The sequence below is a fragment of the Schistocerca piceifrons genome, chromosome 3, assembly GCF_021461385.2.
Source record: "Schistocerca piceifrons isolate TAMUIC-IGC-003096 chromosome 3, iqSchPice1.1, whole genome shotgun sequence".
NCBI lineage: Eukaryota > Metazoa > Arthropoda > Insecta > Orthoptera > Acrididae > Schistocerca > Schistocerca piceifrons.
The window spans coordinates 682951698-682972367 of record NC_060140.1 but is presented as its reverse complement, the minus strand read 5'-3'; the positions used below and the strand labels follow the sequence as shown (position 1 = coordinate 682972367).

Sequence of the window (20670 nt, the reverse complement as noted above, 5' to 3'; positions counted from 1 at the left end):
GATTTAGGAGACAATCTGAGCAGCCTTCTTAGTTAGTTTGCACGTGGTACCGCCATTTACCGTCTCGTAAAGTTATTAGATGGTCACAACGAATTGCCAGATGATTTAGACGAAAATATGAGAAGTGTGGAGTCATCTTCATGAGTACTAAAAGGAATGCGTTAAATTTCAATTACATGATAAATAACTCAAATCTAAAACTGTAATCTCAATTAAAAACTTATAGAATACAATTACGAATAACTTAACCCGGAACGATCACATAGATAAAGTTGTGGGAAAAGCAAACCAAAGACTGCGATTTACTGGTAGAACACTCCCAAAATGTAACTGATCTAGTAAAGAGACTGCTTACACTACGCTTGTCCGCCCTCTTCTGGAGTATTGCTTGCGGTTATCGCGAAATAAGGGAGAGAGAGTTACGGATATGATGCACGAACTGGGGTGGCAGTCACTAAAACAAAGGGGATTTTGAAACTTCCTGGCAGTTTGAAACTGTGTACCGGACCGAGACTCGAACTCGGGACCTTTGCCTTTTGCGGGCAAGTGGTCTATCACCTTTTCTTTTTTAAAAACAAATCTCGTTTTGTTCGTCATTGTTCGTTCCATTTGTTCGGGCGGACGACCCATGACACCCATTCAAGTTAATCGCTGATCCATTTACTCAGTTTTTTTTTGTGGAGGGCGACTAACTGTTAATTGTTAAGGTGAAAAGATGAGTTGCCTTTATAGTAGATGGTAAAAGCATTCTCCATCTTGCCACATAATTTCAGAATAAAATAATTTGTCGTATTCAAGTTATTTAGAAAAAAACTATTCAACAAAACGAATTTTTTCACTTCTCCACATCGCGACTATTCTTCCTTCCCTTGCCGAAGAGTGCTGGTTGTAACTGAGCACTATTAAGGACTCTCCATTACTCGAATGCGCACGCAAAGGAAGTCATAATAGCTTTATTGGCGAACATATACGACGGGGGTAAATGTTGGAGCTTGGATTACGAGAGCCAGTCTCAATACACAAAAAATTAGCCACTTTCCGTAAAACATCCGTACATGCATTGAAAACAGAATTTAATTTAAATGTTCGTGTAATCCCAGTGGTACGAATTTTGCAACATTTAGCCTGTAGAACTGATTTATTACTGCAGGACAAAGAATTTGTGGTCCTCGCACACTGCTAGGGACACGACGCGTTTTGCTGCATTACAGCTACTGCATACGAAGCGTTCGTCAGCAGCTCCAGTATGTCAATTTCTTTCATTTTGTGAATAAAATCTGTACGATTCGTTCACTTTTAGGATGTCGAGTTTGACACGATGTCTGGTCTGTCACCATCATTTCACCAAAAAATGGACATTATGACTTTTGCATCTAGACGACCCATTTTCCAGAGTTCTCTTTTGTAAGTATTTTAAGGAGCGTTCTGCTGATCACTGTAGAAAATGTCAACAAACTTTTATCATAAATAAATATATTATGTGGCAAAGTGTATCTCGCTACAACTAATGTCACAGGGAAATTACGGGTAACAAACAACATCCATAAGTAATGCACTTACCTGAAGGAGTTGCAATATGTCACTTCATCTCTCCAATGCACTCAAATGAATTTCTTACGTTTGGTTAGTGTAAAATAAACTTGTTATTTACAAGTATGATTACTGTGCTACATACAATAAACTTGAATCTGTTTCAGATTATTCTTTCATGGCTGAACACACAGACCTGCGGCACATTATGGGCGTTGGCATTGCCATAACAAGAGGATCAGCTGCCTCACTCAGCTTTTGCTACAGCCTGCTATTGCTGACTATGTCACGAAACCTTCTCACAAAACTTAAAGAATTTTCTGTGCAACAGTATATACCTCTAGATGCTCATATACAGTTCCATAAGATTGCTGCGTGCACTGCATGCTTTTTTTCACTTGTACACACTGTTGGTCACATTGTCAATTTCTATCATGTGTCAACGCAGCCTATTGAACATCTTCGATGTCTTACATCCGAAGTACATTTTCCTTCTGATTACAAACCAGGAATAAGTTTTTGGCTGTTCCAGACTTTAACAGGTAAGAAACTCTGAAAAACCATGTCTTTTTCATTTGACACAATAACTGCCTAAATTTCATATATCACGAAAAATAAGATTTTGCTTATTTTTAAATATAACTCATTATAGTATTTGTAATAAAAGTTCCACATATTAAATCTATGACAGCATGTATTCATGTAGACCAAAATATTTATTAAGGAAATCATAAAATGAACCAGCACTGATAGCATGCAAAGAGGTTGAAGATGAGTGCTAGCTACTGTGACCAAATGATTCAACTTAGAACTTTAGCTGTTAAGGACAAATGTAGCCACTCTTTTGGAGTTTTTAGAAGAAATTATTGTACAATTTTTAGCCATATGGCTTATATATCATTTTAGTTTCATTTTGAATTGGTATATGGCAACTAGGTAATTTTGTCAATTTACAATGACCAAATATAAATTAATTAGCAGGTCAAGAGTAATTCATTTATAATATAATGGTGATGAATAATTTTTTAAATATCAATGAAATACATATTTTACAAAATTTGTTTATGATTGTGAATCAACAAAACTGATGGGTAATATCATGAAACAATTGCTCAGCATAAACCCTGTTCAAAAGAATCTGAGGCATATTTGATATCAGCTTTCCATCCTTATTAGTTTACTAATTTTCTGTTGTCATTAATTTTGGTTTGATACTTGGATGTTGTTGCTGATTTCAGTGTATTTCCTTCCAGGTATAACTGGTGTGCTGCTGTTCGTTATAATGGTTATAATATTTGTCTTTGCTCACCCAACAGTTAGAAAAAAGGCATACAATTATTTTTGGACCACTCACAGTCTATACATTTTGCTGTACTTACTTTGTTTAATACATGGTCTGGCGAGACTCACCGGTTCTCCAAGATTCTGGATATTTTTCATCGGTCCTGGCATTATTTACGCCCTTGACAAGGTAGGTAGAAGCGTCTATCTCTTCTCTGTACTGTTTAACTTCCATTGGCGAAGTCTACACAGATGGAAAATAGCCGTTTTGACTTTATTGTATAGTTTCTATATTTTAAATAAGTTATTTCATTAAATCTAAATCTTTGCCTGTAAAGAGTATTGATGGAGTGCTTGGTAGGTATTACATTGCTTGGAATCTGTAAATTCTTTGCTGCCCGTCAAAAAAATTTTTTAACCATCAGGCACTTACAGTATATCAAAGGAAATAAATAATTGCAAACCATTAGAAATATGTAGGTTTAACCCCAACCACAATCCTCACCTCAACGTTCTGAGTACTGGTGTCATTGATAGTCAAATATGGGAGTAGTCAGTACACATTGTTCTTTCACTTTTAGAAAGTTACCTATATTTCACTGGAGAAATAATGTCTGATAATCATACACAATGAAAAATAAAACTGCAGAGTGTAGCTATGAATACAATGTAGTCGTGGTGTGTCTTCTTTGTTCTACACTAGCCTGTCTGCCTGCACTAGATAGTTGGTTTTTTACCAGTCTGGATCAGAAAAAGCATATCGAAATCTTCAGTTGTAAGAAGTGTCTGCAGTCTGGAAATTAAAACAGTTTTATACTGTTTATGGTGTATGAAAGCTTGTTTGAAGTATGTACTTCTCATCTACAGTTGTTATAGATTAGATGAGATCATTTAACTTATAAAAATAGCAGTCATCCATGGTCCTCGTATTATAATGACGCACATCTCTGCTTCTCATGTCAGTTCAATTTACATTTAGAAACGTCCATCTCCTCCTCCCAATTTTCATTAATTTATTTAATGCTGAAAATCAAAAGAACTTCATTTTTTCCAATAAGTTTTTTATTACTAATCATTATTAGGATTATTACTATTATTATTATTACTAAAGAGACAGCCTACATTACACTTGTCCGTCCTCTGCTGGAATATTGCTGCGCGGTGTGGTATCCTTACCAGGTGTGATTGACGGAGGACGTCGAAAAAGTGCAAAGGGCAGCTCGTTTCGTGCTATCGCGCAATAGGGATGAGAGTGTCTCTGATATGATACGGGAGTTGGAGTGGTAGTCACTGAAACAAAGGCGGTTTTCTTTGCGGCGAGATCCATTTACGAAATTTCAGTCACCAACTTTCTCTTCCGAATGCGAAAATGTTTTGTTGAGACCCATCTGCGTAGGGAGAAACGATCATCACGATAAAATAAGAGAAATCAGAGTTCGGACGGAAAGATTTAGGTGTCCTTTTTTCCCACGCGCCATTCGAGAATGGAATGGTATAGAAGTAGTATGAAAATGGTTCGATGAACCCTCTGCCAGGCACTTAAGTGTGAATTGCAGAGTAACCACATAGATGTAGATATCGTTATTTGATCCAGGGGCTTGGGAGGAGTTCTTACACACAAACACAGTCGCTCATCTTATATATTGAGAGAGAGAGAGAGAGGTAACAAAAGTCATGGGATACCTCCTAGCATCGAGTTAGATCTCATTTTGTCCGGCATAGTGCAGCAACTCGATGTGGCATGGACTCAACAAGTCATTGAAAGGTCGCTGCAGAAACATTGAGTCATGCTGCCAGATTTTGTGCAAGGACTGACCCTCAATTACGTCCCATAAATGTTAGACGGGATTTATGTCTGGCGATTGGGATGGCCGCATCATTCGCTCGAATTGTCCAGAATGTTCTTGTGGCCCAGTATTATGGGCGCATTGTCATTTATAATAATCCGATCGTTGTTTGAGAACATGAAGTCCATGAATGGCTGCAAATGGTCTCTAAGTAGCCGAGCATAACCATTTCCAGTCAGTGATCGGTTCAGTTGAGCCAGAGGACTCAGTCCATTCCAAGTAAACACAAGCCACACCATTAACGTGCCGCAACCAGCTTGCACAGTGCCTTGTTGACAACTTGGGTCCGTACCTTCCAGCAGTCTGCGTCACATTCGAACCGTATAAAATCGGGACTCATCTGACGAAGCCACGCTTTTCCAGTAGTCTAGAATCCTACCGATATAGTCACGAGCCCAGGATAGGCATCGCAGGCAATGTCGCGCCGTTAGCAAACCACTCGCGTTCGTCTTCAGATGTCATAGCCAATTAACTCCAAATTTTGCCGCATTGTCCTAACAGATATGTCCGTCGCAACATCCCACATTGATCTGTGTGGTTATTTCACGCAGTGCTGCTTGTGTGTTAGCACTGACAACTCTATGCAAACTCCTCTGCTCTCGGTTGTTAGATGAAAGCTGCGTTGTGGTGAGAGATAATGCCTGAAATTTTTTATTCTCGGCACACACGGCACACTCTTGACACTGTGGGTCTCGGAATATTGAATTCCCTAACGATTTCCGAAATGTAATGACCCGTGTGTCTAGCTACAACTACCATTCCACATTCAAAGTCTGTTAATTCCCGTCGCGCGACCATAATCAGGTCGGAAACCTTTTCTTTTTACATGAATCATCTGAGAACAAATGACAGCTCCACCAGCGCACTGCCCTTTTGTAGCTTGTGTACGCGATACTACCGCCATCTGTATATGTGCATATCGCTGTCTGAAGACTTTTGTCATCTCACTTTACACATATGTAAAGGTGATCCTTATTTATCCAAATTTTGCGTTTCTTCATACTCCCTGGATTTTTCCCCTTTTAAGAAGAATTGTAAGACCTGGTTTGTTGAAATTGGAGACGAGGACCTCCAGATTGAAATTTTCACTCTGCAGCGGAGTGTGCGCTGATATGAAACTTCCTGGTGGATTAAAACTATGTGTTGGACCGAGACTCGAACTGAGGACCTTTACCTTTTACAGTCAAGTGTGCTACCGACTGAGTTACTCGAGCACGACTCACAACACCTCCTCACGGCTTTACTTCCGCCTGTATCTCATCTCCGACCTTCCAAACTTAGCAGAAACTATTCCGCAAAACTTGCGGGTCTAATATTCCCGGAAGAAGGGATATTGCGGAGATGTTCCAGAATGAAATTTTCACTCTGCAGCGGAGTGATAACTTCACTGTAATCAAGAGTTTGACATGTTGAAGAAGTTGAGCATATATTTAGATTTCTTAAGCAAGATTCTTTTTTCTTGGTATTCAGACACTTCCTAACGAAGTGCCAAAAAGGCTACGAAAGAGCTTAAGGTGGGACATAATGTAAGGGAAAGAGAAGTTAATGTAAGATATCAATGGATTGTTATCAGCCGATAGTAGTCAAGCACACCTGTAAGCAGTAATAAACAACGTGTAGTTACATGACGCAAATTATTGGCCACTGCACCAAGGGTTCCTCGTCTACAGTTACAATAAAATAGGTCTTAAAATTCTTCTTAAAACAAAGGGGAAAAACTAGTGTGTATGCTTTAAGAAACACGAAATTCAAAAAATGAGGACCAACCTAATATACATAGACGCATTTTCTCCGCAGCTTCGCCTACCTTTGACCCATCTCCTCCTCCTCCTCCTCCTCCCTCTCTGTCCATCACTTCCTCGTCTCCCTATCCGTCCATCTGCTTCTCCCACCTCTGAACCCATCTTTCCTCTCCCCACCCCTCCCTCTATCTATCTCACCCTTTCCTGTCTTTGTCCATTTGCTCCACTTCCTCTCTCTCTGTCCATGTTCTAATCGTCTTCCCTCTCTGTATATCCCCTGCCACCTCCCTCCCTACTGATCCTCTCCTGTCCCCTTCCTCCCCCCCCCCCTCTCCATCTCCTCCTCTACCCATCTCGACCTTCCTGCAGGCGTGTCCAACCGTACGTGTAGACCCTGCAAAAGAGATCGGCCAAGTGCGCCAGTACTATTTCCACAACACGCCTCTGATGCAGCGCACCTTATAGGTCAAGGGCTTGGAAACCCTTTTTTTTCGTATGACGTGTAGGCTGCCATGGAAAGCAAACTGATTAAGTAGGCCGATACTGCTTCAACACGACATGCCTACACTGCTCGTCAATGAGCTGAAACAAGTTATCAATAACGGAATTTTTGCCATCTTCACTTAGAATTCTTATCCACACATTTTATTATAACAAATCGCCTTTCTCTCTGTTTGACAGTATCATGTAACAATGTAGACCATAAATGCTTTAGTGGCTTAGGGTACTGCCACAGGTCCATGGAAGCTCACGGAAATGTTCCCCATAGCATAACAAACGACTACCGGGTATGCGTCCATGGTGCAGATTATGTTCGAGTAGCCGTTTGCCTTGATGACGTCGTATCTAGGCTTGAGTATCGACAAGGTATAACAATAACTGTGATTCATTTGACCAGGCTACATGTTTCCTTTGATGCATTGACAGATCACAATATTCCATGTCCTCCGCAATTGTAATTGACGATGTCATTGGATCAACATGGGAACAAGTAGAGGTCGCCTGCTGTTCAAATGGTTCAAATGGCTCTGAGCACTATGGGACTTAACTGCTGAGGTCATTAGTCCCAAATGGTTCAAATGGCTCTGAGCACTATGGGATTTAACTTATGAGGTAATCAGTCCCCTAGAACTTAGAACTACTTAAACCTAACTAACCTAAGGACATCACACACATCCATGCCCGAGGCAGGATTCGAACCTGCGACCGTAGCGGTCGCGCGGCTCCAGACTGTAGCGCCTAGAACCGCTCGGCCACTCCGGCCGGCCGCCTGCTGTCGAGTCCAAAGTTCAACAATGTCGTATGAATAAAACGAAGAACACACTTTATTCTCAGGTTTGATTGAATAAAGGGAGTCGGACAATATACTTCATCTGAGAATGTTCACAGCTTGAGTAAAAGGGTGGGGGAAACTGCTCAATGCGAGGAACGTTCTCAGATTTCGTGTGAACAAAACTAAAGAACTTTCTCGGAAGCAGATAACTTTTTTTTGTTATAGGGAGCTCTGTAGCATACTTCGAGCTGAGTAAGTTCTGTTGAGGTTAAGTTTTATCGAGCTTTTTTAGTAAAAATGGCAGAATGCTCAGAATGTAAAAAAAGATATTCGTAGCCTGAACAAATATTGATGGCAGAAACTACATAAGTTTATAAAGTTTAACAATAAAAACATTATTTGGCTGGTGAAATTCCTTCCCGAAAAAGTTTTTGTGCTATTTAGCAGACCCAGGTTTTCAAACAGGTGTAGAGGATGACTTAGGTATACACCAGAGAACGGTGTCACTGACATTTTCAGATGTTCATCATCACGTTTTATTACAGTATAAATCTTATATTTTATTATGTCAGAAGTAAGTAGGCAAGTCAGAATAATTAACAACTGGTTTATTAAAAACTTAGCAGTCTGTTTCTTGTAACGAAACCGCACGGGTGGCGCCTAAGTACTTGACACACGAGCAGACTATTATGCGTCACATTTAACCAATATTATCTCGTATTAGAAAACTCTGACAGAGTTCGGATTTGGAGTAGATGAAAATGTGCTATATGCCTAGGATTTCGTTTCACAATGCGTTCACCTAACTTCGAAAACAAAATAGTTTCCTGTGTGTTGAAAATTCGCTAACTTCGTCAGAGAATGCACTTTCGTAAACTGTCCGTAATCGCTTTAATAAGCCGGCCGGAGTGGCCGAGCGGTTCTAGGCGCTACAGTCAGGAACCGCGCGACCGCTACGATCGCAGGTTCGAATCCTGCCTCGGGTATGGATGTGTGTGATGTCCTTAGGTTAGTTAGGTTTAAGTAGTTCTAAGTTCTAGGGGACCGATTACCTCATAAGTTAAGTCCCATAGTGCTCAGAGCCATTCGCTTTAATAATTTGTTGCCGCACATAAAACTAAAATCGAAACGTAGTGCAACTCTTCCAGAACACATTGATGCTAGTTCCATATTTGTATACTGAATAGTTTGCCTGTCTGATCGAGTTGAACTGAAATGTAAGATAACGCACGTATTCTGTGCCGGACGCGGCGTACGACACACATAGAGAAACTTCTCAAGAAGGAGGGGAGATAGTGAGAAAGAGTTCTCTCGTCAGAGAATAAACTTCGAATTTTTTATTCATACGAAACTAAGAACTTTCTCAAATAATTTTCTTTTGCTCTGAGAATCTTTTGCAGAGAATGTTCTCTTTTTTTATTCGTACAACCAAATGTGCGCTGAATGGGTATCCCGAAACATTTGTGCCTACATCAGTATTACCCTCTGTCGTAAAATGTGCCACACATCCCCTCCAATCCTGCTGCACGCGAACAGCCGGCCAGCTTCGCCGTTTCCCAGATGCCAGATGCCCAACCATCGGTCTTAAGAATCTGCCTTTGTCGAAGTGGCTTACGTCAGATAATTTCCACTTTGTATCGTATCGTCGTTAGAGTGATTTCCCATTCACCTCTGCTCCGCTTAAATACTTTCCTTATCGTGTCACGTGCCGGCATTGGCACTTGGCAGTACCCAATCTCGCGTGGACGGTGTTCCTGAAGCTACATCTTATCGGAGTATGATCACTGGAAAAACGCCAGAAGCTGTGAAATCTTCACTTTTTACATCAAATTTAGGTGGAAGCGGGACATAAATAAATAATCGCTATAGCCGTGTGTCATTTGGCCCGGCGGAGGTTCGAGTCCTCCCTCGGGCATTGGTGTGTGCGTTTGTCCTTAGGATAATTTAGGTTAAGTAGTGCGTAAGCTTAGGGATTGATGACCTTAGCAGTTAAGTCCCATAAGATTTCACACACATTTGAACATTTTTGTGTCATTTGGTCCACTAATGGTAGTAGACTTCTAGAGCAATGTGGCAATAAGAAGAGTTAAAAGTTTCGCAAGATGCACTTTGCGATAGTAATGTTGGGGCTAGACCAGAAGACTGGATTACAGTCAGGCTTTCCTAACCAGTGAAAAGATCCAGGAGCAGCTGCAAAGTCTGGTAGCTTTAGTCTAGCCTGCAGGGACTGGGCAAGTTACGGAAATATCGCGACAAACGTATGCTAGCGAAGCCTGCAGGTGGTGCTGTTATATTTGACCATGAACGACACGTGTGCCATGTCTCAGCGCCTTGTAAGTGTCAGTCGTGGTCAGAACATTGTTCTGTGTAGTTGTGAGTGCTTTATGTCGCAGCTAAGTGGGGCAAATTGTTGGTGCTCGTATGGTGACAGCTTCCATAACCGAGGTAGCCGAAGTGTTGGACGTTTGAAGAGGCACTTTACAGAATATTTATACTGCATTCACACACGTGAATCGGGAAAACATAATCCGCTAAATCACAACACGAACGATTGTGTGTGTTGAGTGATCGTGAATACGGTCACTTGAGAGCATGTGACGAAAAATAAGGGAACGTCAGCTGTAAAAGTCACTACAGAACTGAATGCCGCACTCGCAAACTCAGGGCGTCAGTACCAAAAAACGATGGGAGCTCTATAAGGAGGCAATTGAACGGCGAGTTGGATTTCTAAAAACCACTCATCAGTGATGCAAATGGCCACAACAGGAAAACATGGCGCTGAAGCCATAAAACGTAGATTGTGGAGCAGCGTAAGAAAATCATTCGGTCGGATCAGCCTCGTTGCACACACTGTTTCCAACTTCTCGTCAGGTTTACGCCCCAAGAGTGATGACTTGGGCAAATATATCGTGGTATTCCACGAGCATCAAGGTTACTCTCTAGGGTCGCATTGTTGCCAAGGGTTATATGACCTTTTCCGTTGATCAGGTCCATCCCGTGGTACAATGTTTGTTTCGCAATGGTGATGCTGTGTTCCTGGACGACAGGTCTCATGTTCACACAGCTCTCATTGTCCAGCACTGGTTTTGTGAACGCAGGTATGATCTCCTACATCTATCTTGATCACCACAGTCACCAGACATCACTGTTATTGACCTTCTGTGGACTACTTTGGTGAGAAGGGTGCGTGATCGCTATCCACCTCCAGCATCGTTATCTGAACTTGCCACTATTTTGCTGGAAGAAAGGTATAAGACGCCCTTGAAAGCCATACAGAACCTGTATTTATCGATTCCAAGACCCGTCAGCGTAGCCGAGAGCGCTAATGCGCTGCTTCCTGGACTCGGGTAGGCGCGCCGGCCCCGGATCGAATCCGCCCGGCGGATTAACGACGATGGCCGGTATGCCGGACAGCCTGGTGGTTTTTAGGCTTTTTTCCACGTCCCGCTAGGTGAATACTGGGCTGGTCCCCAAGTTCCGCCTCATTTACACGACTCACAGACATTTGAAAACGTTCGCACTCTTTCGTGACTTACACTAGATGCAGACAGCTGGGGTACACTACATCCAGCCCAGGGAGTTTGGGGTGGAGGCAGGAAGGGCATCCGGCCACCCTCTGTAATTAACACTGCCAAATCCGTCATAACAAGCCAACCCCACATTGGAGCGGGAGAAAGGCCCGAGAAAGAAAGAATTTATCGATTCCAAGACGAGTGGCATCTGTCTTGAATGCCAACGGTTTTCCTACACCGTATTAGCTACAGTTATGTGTTGTGTCTGGTGTTTCCATATTTTTGTCCATCCCCTGTATATCCAGCACCGTAGCGTTAATACCTTGGAGATTGTGGACGAAAGAAAGAATACCAAGAAGTTCGAGAGCAGACGTACAAAACAGCCGGAATAAATTTTCACTCCGTAGCGAAACCCTTTCGGATACAAAACCATTTCAGAAGTAATTTCCATGTAACTAGTAATTTTAAGTTAAGTGCAGGGCTCAGCGATGTGACGTATGATTTAGGCTCTTTTGAGAAGGATCTCGGAAAACATGATTAGATGCACTGATCAGCCAAAACACTATGACCACCTACCTAATAGCTGGTACGTCCATCTTTCGCACAGATAACAACAGATGGAAGCAATGAGGCCTTGGTAGCTCGCTGGAGAGAGTTGGCACCACATCTGCACACACAAGTAACCTAATTCCCGTAAATTCCTGGGAAGGTGGCTACGAGCTCTGACGCCACGTTCAGTTACATCACAGATGTGCCCAAATGGGCCGGCCGGGGTGGCCGAACGGTTCTAGGCGCTACAGTCTGGAACCGCATGACCGCTACGGTCGCAGGTTCGAATCCTGCCTCGGGCATGGATGTGTGTGATGTCCTTAGGTTTGTTAGGTTTAAGTAGTTCTAAGTTCTAGGGGACTGATGACCTTAGAAGTTAAGTCCCATAGTGCACAGAGCCATTTGAACTATTTGTTCAATTGGGTTTAGATCTGGCGAGTTTTGAGGGGGGGGGGGGGGGGCAGAACATCAATTGAAACTCGCCACTGTGTTCCTCTACCACTCCATTATACACTCCTGGCCTTCTAACATGGCGTCTTAGCTTGTTGAAAATGCCAGTGCCGTCGGGAACCATGATTCTCATGAAGCGATCTACGTGGTCTGCAACCAGTGTACGATACTCCTTGGCCATCATGGTGCCTTGCACTAGCTCCCCTGGATCCATGGATGCACACATGAATGTAATCCAGGCATAATGGAGCAGCCTTCAGCTGCCTCCGTCGCACAGGACAGATGGTAAGGAGCTGTTTCCCTGGAAGTCGACGGATTCGCGCCCTCCCGTCGCCATGATGAAGGTATCGGGATTAATCGAACCATTTCAACGATCTGCCACTGCGCCATGGTTCAGTGCCGATGGTCACGTGCCCATTTCAGTCGTATTTGCCGATGTTGTGCTGTTAACATTGGCACATGGATGGGTCATCCGCTGGGGAGGCCCATCGTTGGGAGTGTTCGGTGCACTGTATGTTCAGACACACTTGTACTCTGCCCAGCATTAAAGTCTGATGTTAGTTCCACCACAGTTCGCCACCTGTCCTGTTTTCCCAGTCTGCCCAGTCTACGACGTCCGATATCTGTAATGAGGGGTGGACGCCCGACCCCACAACGTCTCGACGTGTTTCACATTGGTGTCGCCATGTTTTGAAGACACTCACCATAGCACTCCTAGAACACGACAAGTCGTGCAGTTTCCGAAATACTCGTACCGAATCTCCGGGCCATCACATTCTGCCCTCGGTCAAACTCAGATAGATCGCGCACCTTCCCATTCCACACACGGACAGCATGCTCACTAATACTACATGCACCGTGCACGTGTCTGACTAGCAGTCATTCCTCGCCAGGTGAAGCTGCTATCGTCTGGACGGGTTTATATCGATAGTAGGTCGAGCCGGCCGCTGTGGTCGAGGGTTCTAGGCGCTTCAGTCTGGAACCGCGCGAACGCTAAGGTCGCAGGTTCAAATCCTGCCTCGGGCATGGATGTGTGTGATGTCCTTAGGTTAGTTAGGTTTAAGTAGTTCTAAGTTCTATGGGACTGATGACCGAAGATGTTAAGTCCCATACTGCTCAGAGCCATTTGAACCACCATCACTGCTACAAAAGAGGCTCAGTAGGGCGCCCATCAGTGTCCAGGAGAGTCTGAAACGGCAGGATTGCGTTCTGCACACCAGAACAAAGCGTTTCCGTAGGTATGCTGGCTACATCTCTTGATATGCTACGCTTCAAATCAGCACATGTGTGAATGTTTCCCTGGTAAACCCTGTCCATCAGGTAACCCCACAACCAAAAATCACAGGGAGTGAGATCAGGTGATCGTGCCGGCCAAGCATTTGGAAACAATCGGCTGATAATTCAATCGTTTCCAAAGTGTTTCGGAGAAGAGGGTGAACTTCATGAGCGGTATGCAGTGGGGCCCCATCTTGCATGAAAACTGTTGAGTTCAATGCGTCTCTCTCCTATAGAGCAGGTATGACATGCTGACGAAGCATATCGCAGTAACGCTGGCTGGTCACTCTGCACGTGTTTGATCCCTGAGCGCCAGTCTATTCAAAAAAGAATTGGCCAGTGACGAACGTAACCGTGAAGCCAGCCCATACGGTGACACTTCACCATACAAAGGAACTTCATGCACAGCGACTGGAGGAGAAGATCCCCACACTCGTCAATTCTGTCTGTTCACCTCACCTATCAGAGAAAAATGAACTTCGTCTATCCATAGGATGGACCAGGGCCAGCTCTCTTCAACTTGAATCATTGCCAGAAAGTGGTGAGCGAATTCAACACGTCGTTGTGCGTCCTGTGGTGCAAGCTGCTGTACGATATGGATCTTGTACGGATACCATTTGAGAATGGTTCGAAGCACTTTCCGTACAGTGGACCACGGGATGTTCAACTGTCGTGACACAGCACGTCCACTGCCTGACGATCAGAAATTGCACGCATCATTGTCTGCCATAGCAACAGTGATTTCATCAAATACCTGTGGCGCAACCGATGGTCGGCTGCCTCCCGGAGCGACGCCCATTTCTCCAGTTGATTCGAACTTCATCATGCTCCTCACAGCAGGTGGAGAAAGAGGACCATTCCTTAATCCTTTCAGCCGACAATGTTCTCGAAGTGCAGCTGCAGCATTAAAGTTGTTTTGATAATAGAGCTTCACGAATAATGCCCTGCTCCTTTTGTCCAAACTCATGTTGACACGTCAAAAAGTGCACTGCGACTGATCAGGTGTGTGAGAGTATAAATCACGATGGCTGATCATGGCACCTGTGTTCATAGTTGGAATTGGACGGCGGCGCTGTGACGCATGGAAATCGTGCACCCCATGCTTTGGATATAAATGGCACCAAGTTTGATACTCATACGGTAATTAGTTTCCGTCTTATAATATATTAAATAGGGAATGTTTGATTATAAGCACCCGATGCTTACAATTGAAACAGTTAACATTGTACTGCAGTAGAACCGACAAGAAGAAAGGGGGAGAGGCTACATATGTGAAAAATAGAGTTAAGTCGCACGCCCTTCATGTTAACGCGTCGTGTATTGAAGAGGTCATTGAACGCTGAGCCGCAATAGTGAGTCAGAGGCTAGTACTACTGACGCTTATGGGTCACTAGTTGGAAGTATCTGACGCTTGATAAAGCAGCCAGAAACAGTTTTAGTAAGTTTATGCAGACTTTGAAGAAACATTGTTTGTGAAGAATTTAATGCCGATTTTTCTGTCAAGTAGTACTGAATGTGGGCTCCTAGAATTGTTGATGTCCAGCTATGGGCTATTTTCCACGACAAAATTCCCTATGAGGATTGAAGGGTATAGTGCAATAGGTGTCAACTGCTTGTTTGTGGACCCAACTATCAGCAGAGATTTTGCTGTAAAACCATTTGTCAATTTACGTGAGTCGCAACTTAGATCCAGATCACAGGAGAAAATTCTCGAGTCAGAAACATGTATTTATATTACATGTGCCCAGTACTTTGCAACCTCCAAGGCGCTTGGAGTGGCTTGCAGGAGATCAATCTTCGTGCAGGATATAGGACACAAGAGGCACTGGAGCATGTGGCTTGTGGTTTGTTCTTGTCCACAATCACAGGACGTATCTTCTGTTATGAAGCCCCAACTCTTCAGGTTGTCTCTGGATCGTCCAACTCAAGAACAAAGACTCGATCACAGTATTTAGTGAAATATTACGGTAAGAAAGCTGGAGGGGGATTTATAAATGAGCCTCCTCCCCCTCCTACCACTTCCACATTCATCCTCCCAAAGAAGCGTAAGAAATAAGAGTAGATGGAGATCATACTTTCTAATAAATAAAAAATGTTACATTGTACCAAAATTTTATCTCCCTTAAAATTTGATCGTGGTGGGAGAACATTCCTGCTCTGCTCATCGCTCTTTACTTCAGAGCAGGATCTACCTGTTCGCACATTAGCTTCCCTCTCGCATGATCTTTGTCATCTTGAACGACAATTGTCACCGTGGACATGTCATTCCTTAGACATCAAACCATCGCTTCTTCAATTAATGATAGCGTATCAATAACTACCAAGTTTTGAAGTGATAGTTGAACAGTAAGTGCGCAGGTTTCCAAAGCGCATCAACTCCACTTGCTATAAAACCTGAGTTCTTGGCTTATACATATAATAGTTTATGTGGTAAAGCACGTTATTTCACAAAAATTGTTCCTAAATCCATTTTATCCCCGTGCAGATATAGCACAAAGTCTGATGAAGTTACCAAAAGCTGCCAAATCCTAAAATATTGTTTCCAAAATCCAAGTTATTCAAGTATGACTTACTGCAACTGGAACGTTTGCCAAACATAACATCATTAAGAGAATGTTCATACAATGTTCATGAAGTTAGGAACTTGCTGTAGATTCTTTGGAAGTGTTTGCAGTGCAGTAGTAGTCCGTTTATAGCAGCAGTATCTAGCTTGCATATAGCGTTTAGCTTAGTCGTTGTATTGCGTACTTCTGTGAAGAGGTGCTGACTAACTGTCTTAACTGTCTGTGTCAGAAAAACGTAGTTCCTCGATCAGGCCAGACCACTGCACGGTGCCTATTCATTAATTTTTATGATTGTGTGTTTTGCGAGCGTTAGTATCGGATGATCTGACTCGGTAGTGTAGTGCTTCCTTGTGTAGATCGGCTGGTTCACTTGTATTATTAGATGCTTGTAAGTGATCTGTAGGTATTTATTTATTGTCTATGCTGAGCAGTGCTTCTCATTTTCCTAATTGTTTGCGTAGCTCGCAAGTATTGTTGTGGAGTTACCGGAGTCAGTAGGGTAGTTTCACGCTACCAGAGCGTCACATCCACCTGATTCAGTTAGAATTAGCGGCCGTTGCAAATAGTAGGGCTCCAACCCTTGAAGGTAGAGCAACACCCAGAAACAGCATAGCACTAGTATTTAGATGATAAGTAGTGACTAGCTTCTCTGGGTGGAAGGCCAAAATGGCTACTGGCCGCACAATTGTCATCTTACAGTTCAAAAGCAGATTTCACATATTGCACATTGCTGAGAGGACATTTAAGGCACAATGGGAGGCGTCGTCTGTAGAGGCTAAGGCCAATGTCCCTGAAAGGTCTGATTAGGTTTGCTGGTCACTCCAATGTTAGGAGAGCGATGGAACCCCTCAGGGAAATAATAGTCAGGTCAGAAAGAAAGGTCAGTAACCAACGCCCTCTTCAGAGATGCGGAGCATGGTCCACCACGCCTGCCGCCTGGATTCTAAGGCTGTCCTCGGTTCCTACACACGGCTGGTTACATTGGTGAAGACAGTCAGCCTTGCACCCAGGGTGAAAGACGAGCTAGCATTTTGCAGCATCGTTTCCTGAACAAGTTGCGGTCCTGTGGTTTGCAACCGAGTGGAGCAGATGATTCTGTGATGACCTTGGCCGTGTAGTTATCTACTGCTGCTCTCGAGTGAAGAGAATTGCAGGACCCTCTGGCCCCCTTGATAGGTCAGGCGTACATTACGTGCAGGAAGCAGTTGCTAAGATAGTAGAGTACGCGTCGTGTGCACATACAAGTTTTTAGGACAGAGAACCCCTCCAACAGGGAGAGGAGAATTCAGTTCCGCTAATTGCAGAGTGTAACATTATTCATTTCAAATCAGAGAAAGACTGTGTTAATATAATATTAGACGGCAGAAGTGTCCTCTGAAAGCTAGCTGATGAGAAATAGCAGTGACTGTACTGACAGGGCGATTAAAAAAGATGGACACAGTTTCTATTGCCTGTATTTCCTGAAATATATGTTTCATATTAGTTCTGTAAATTACATTTGATCATACATACATGGAAGTTTACATCTTCAGCATGCCCTCTCCAGCTGTACGGATAACATCTAGATGGTAATTGAATTCATCCCGCTCTCCATGACAAATGTCTTGCATCACTGAGTTCACTGTAGCTGTGATACTTTTTCTTAGGTCATTCAAATCTATGGGAAGAGGTAATATGCTAATTACATCTTTCACAAACCTCAACAAGAAAAAATCACAGGGTGTGCGATAAGGAGCCCTTAGAGGCCAGAAGTGAAGTGCTAAGCATTCCCCATACGCCTTATACATTGTCAGGAAACATCGACCATTGAGATGCCGGGGAGGGGGGCGGGGGGCAGGCTCCTTACTGCTACTGCTGGACTGCTGGAAATGTAGTCTCCTGAATCTTCATTCATTTGCGGAACAAGCCAGGTCCAAAGCTCACTCGAATCTGCTCCACGTTTTCCTCAAATATACGTGGTTGTCCTGGGATTTTACCTTTACACAGATACACAGAGAGCCAGTTTCATCAAATTGTTTATTCCAGCAACCAGTGCTCTTTTTCCTCGCTGGAGGTCCAGTGTTAAACTTACGCCAAAATGCACGGTCTAACGCAGTCGCAGACGCAGTTTCACTGAACTCACAAATGCAAAACATCTTTTTTGCGTACTAGCTTCCGGAGCCAACATCTTCGTCTCAGAGTAGCACTTGTAACCTACGTCCTCAGTTATTTCCTGGATGTATTCCAAACTCTGTCTTCCTCTACAGTTTTTGCCCTCTACAGCTCCCTCTAGTACCATGGAAGTCATTCCCTCATGTCTTAACAGATGTCCTATCATCCTGCCCCTTCTCCTTATCAGTGTTTTCCACATATTCCTTTCTCTCCGATTCTGTGCAGAACCTGCTCATTCCTTACCTTATCAGTCCACCTTAATTTTCAACGTTCGCTTGTAGCACCACGTTTCAAATGCTTCGATTCTCTTTTGTTCCGCTTTTCCCAGTCCATGTTTCACTACCATACAATGCTGTACTCCAGACGTACATTCTTAGAAATTTCTTCCTCAAATTAAGGCCTGTGTTTGATACTAGTAGACTTCTTTTGCCATTGCTAGCCTGCTTTGATGTCCTCTTTGTTCCGGCCGTCATTGGTTATTTTACTGCCTCGGTAGCAGCATTCCTTAATTTCATCTACCTCGTGACCATCCGTCGTGATGTTAAGTTTTTCGCTGTTCTCATTTCTGCTGTTCATCCCATTTAGCATGTAATACTTGTCCACCTTCACTCAGGATAGCAATGCCAACAGTGAATCGTTTCACTGATATCCTTTCACTTTGAATTTTGATTTCACTCCTGAACCTTTCTCTTATTTCCGACATTGCTTCTTCGATGTACACATTGAACAGTAGCGGTGAAAGACTACATTCATGTCTTACATTCTTTTTAATCCGAGCACTTCATTCTTGGTCGTCCACTCCTAGTAGTCCCTCCTGGCTCTTGTACATATTATACCAGGTGATCAAAAAGTCAGTATAAATTTGAAAACTGAATAAATCACGGAATAATGTAGATAGAGAGGACAAATTGACACACATGCTTGGAATGACGTGGGGTTTTATTAGAACCAAAAAAATACAAAAGTTCAAAAAATGTCCGACAGATGGCGCTTTATCTGATCAGAATAGCAATAATTAGCATAACAAAGTAAGACAAAGCAATGATGATGTTCTTTACAGGAGATGCTCAATATGTCCACCATCAATAGCTGTAGTCGAGGAATAATGTTGTGAACAGCACTCTAAAGCACGTCCGGAATTATGGTGAGGCATTGGCGTTGGATGTTGTCTTTCAGCATCCCTAGAGATGTCGGTCGATCATGATACAGTTGCAACTTCAGGTAACCCCAAAGCCAATAATCGCACCAGCTGAGGTCTGGGTAAACATCGTATGTTCCAGCAGGTGTTTATCAGCCAGGCTGGGGATGATGTGATTCTGCAACATATCGGCTTACCTCTCACCCGCCACGGTAGCAGTTGCAAAACCAGAATCATGCATTTCCTCGAAGAAAAAAAGGCCCGATAACGGTAGATATGGTAAATCCAACGCATACCGTGACTTTCTCGTCTTGCAATGGACGGTTCTAGGATTTTTGGTAGCCCAAATGCTGCAGTTGTGGGCGTTGACAGACCCTCGGAACGTGAAATGAGCTTCGTCGGTCCACGACATGTTACTCAACCAATCGTCATCTTCCGCCATCTTTTGAAACGCCCACACCGCAAATGCCCTCCACTTCACTAAATCGCCAGTTAACAGTTCAATATGCCGATGGATTTAGTACGGATAGCATCAGAGGGTACGTCTATGTGCCAACCAAACAGTAGTGTATGGAATGCCGGTGCAACGTGCGACTGCACGAGCACTGACTTCCCCGTGCATAGACGAACCCGCTACAGTTTCCATTTCTTTCTGAACTGTCTCAGCAGCATTATGCCATGTGCTCGGTCGGCCACTACGGGGTCTATCGTCTAAACAACCCGTGACTTTAAACTTCGAAATCATTCTCGCCACAGCTGCATTTGTCAACGGACCTTTACCCGTTCGATTCCCCTTCCTATGGCGATAGGATCGTAACACTGAACTAGCACATTCCCCATCCTGATAATACAGCTTCACTAAAAGCGCCTTCTCAGGTAACATCAACATGCTGCGATTGCTGGCGCATCTGATTCTCTCTCTCATTACAGCTCCTTTTATACACAATTGTCATGCGCAGTCACTGACGTTTTGCTGTCCAGCGCATTCTGTCGGATATTTTGTGAACTTTGTTTTTTTTTTTTTTTGTTCTAATAAAACCCCATGTCATTCCAAGCATGTGTGTCAATTTTTACCTCTCTATCTACATTATTCCGCACACAGGCCCAATCTTTTTGATTCACATGACTACGGGTGTCAATAGGAATGTTGACAAAGATAGGATGCTATTTCTGTGTAAGTGTGGTAATAACATATTTCACGTTCCCTGAACAGTCAACATCAAACATTCATCTACAGGCTGAAAACGTTGAGTATAAATGAATTAAGTCGAGTGTAATGCACAATACACCTTATGTGACGAGCAAAGATGTGAGGGATAAGAAAGAATTGCCACTGTTCAACTGCCATGTTAGCAAGT

General features: G+C 43.3%; 1 protein-coding gene across 1 annotated transcript in view; it reads left to right on the top strand.

Annotated features, from left to right (window-relative positions):
* Positions 1–20670, top strand: part of LOC124788962 (dual oxidase) — a 549428-nt gene that overhangs the window by 513805 nt on the left and 14953 nt on the right. The window contains exons 16-17 of the mRNA XM_047256252.1: positions 1698–2072; positions 2784–3001. Of these exons, the coding sequence (XP_047112208.1) occupies positions 1698–2072; positions 2784–3001 (593 nt within the window). The remainder of the gene's footprint in view (positions 1–1697; positions 2073–2783; positions 3002–20670) is intronic.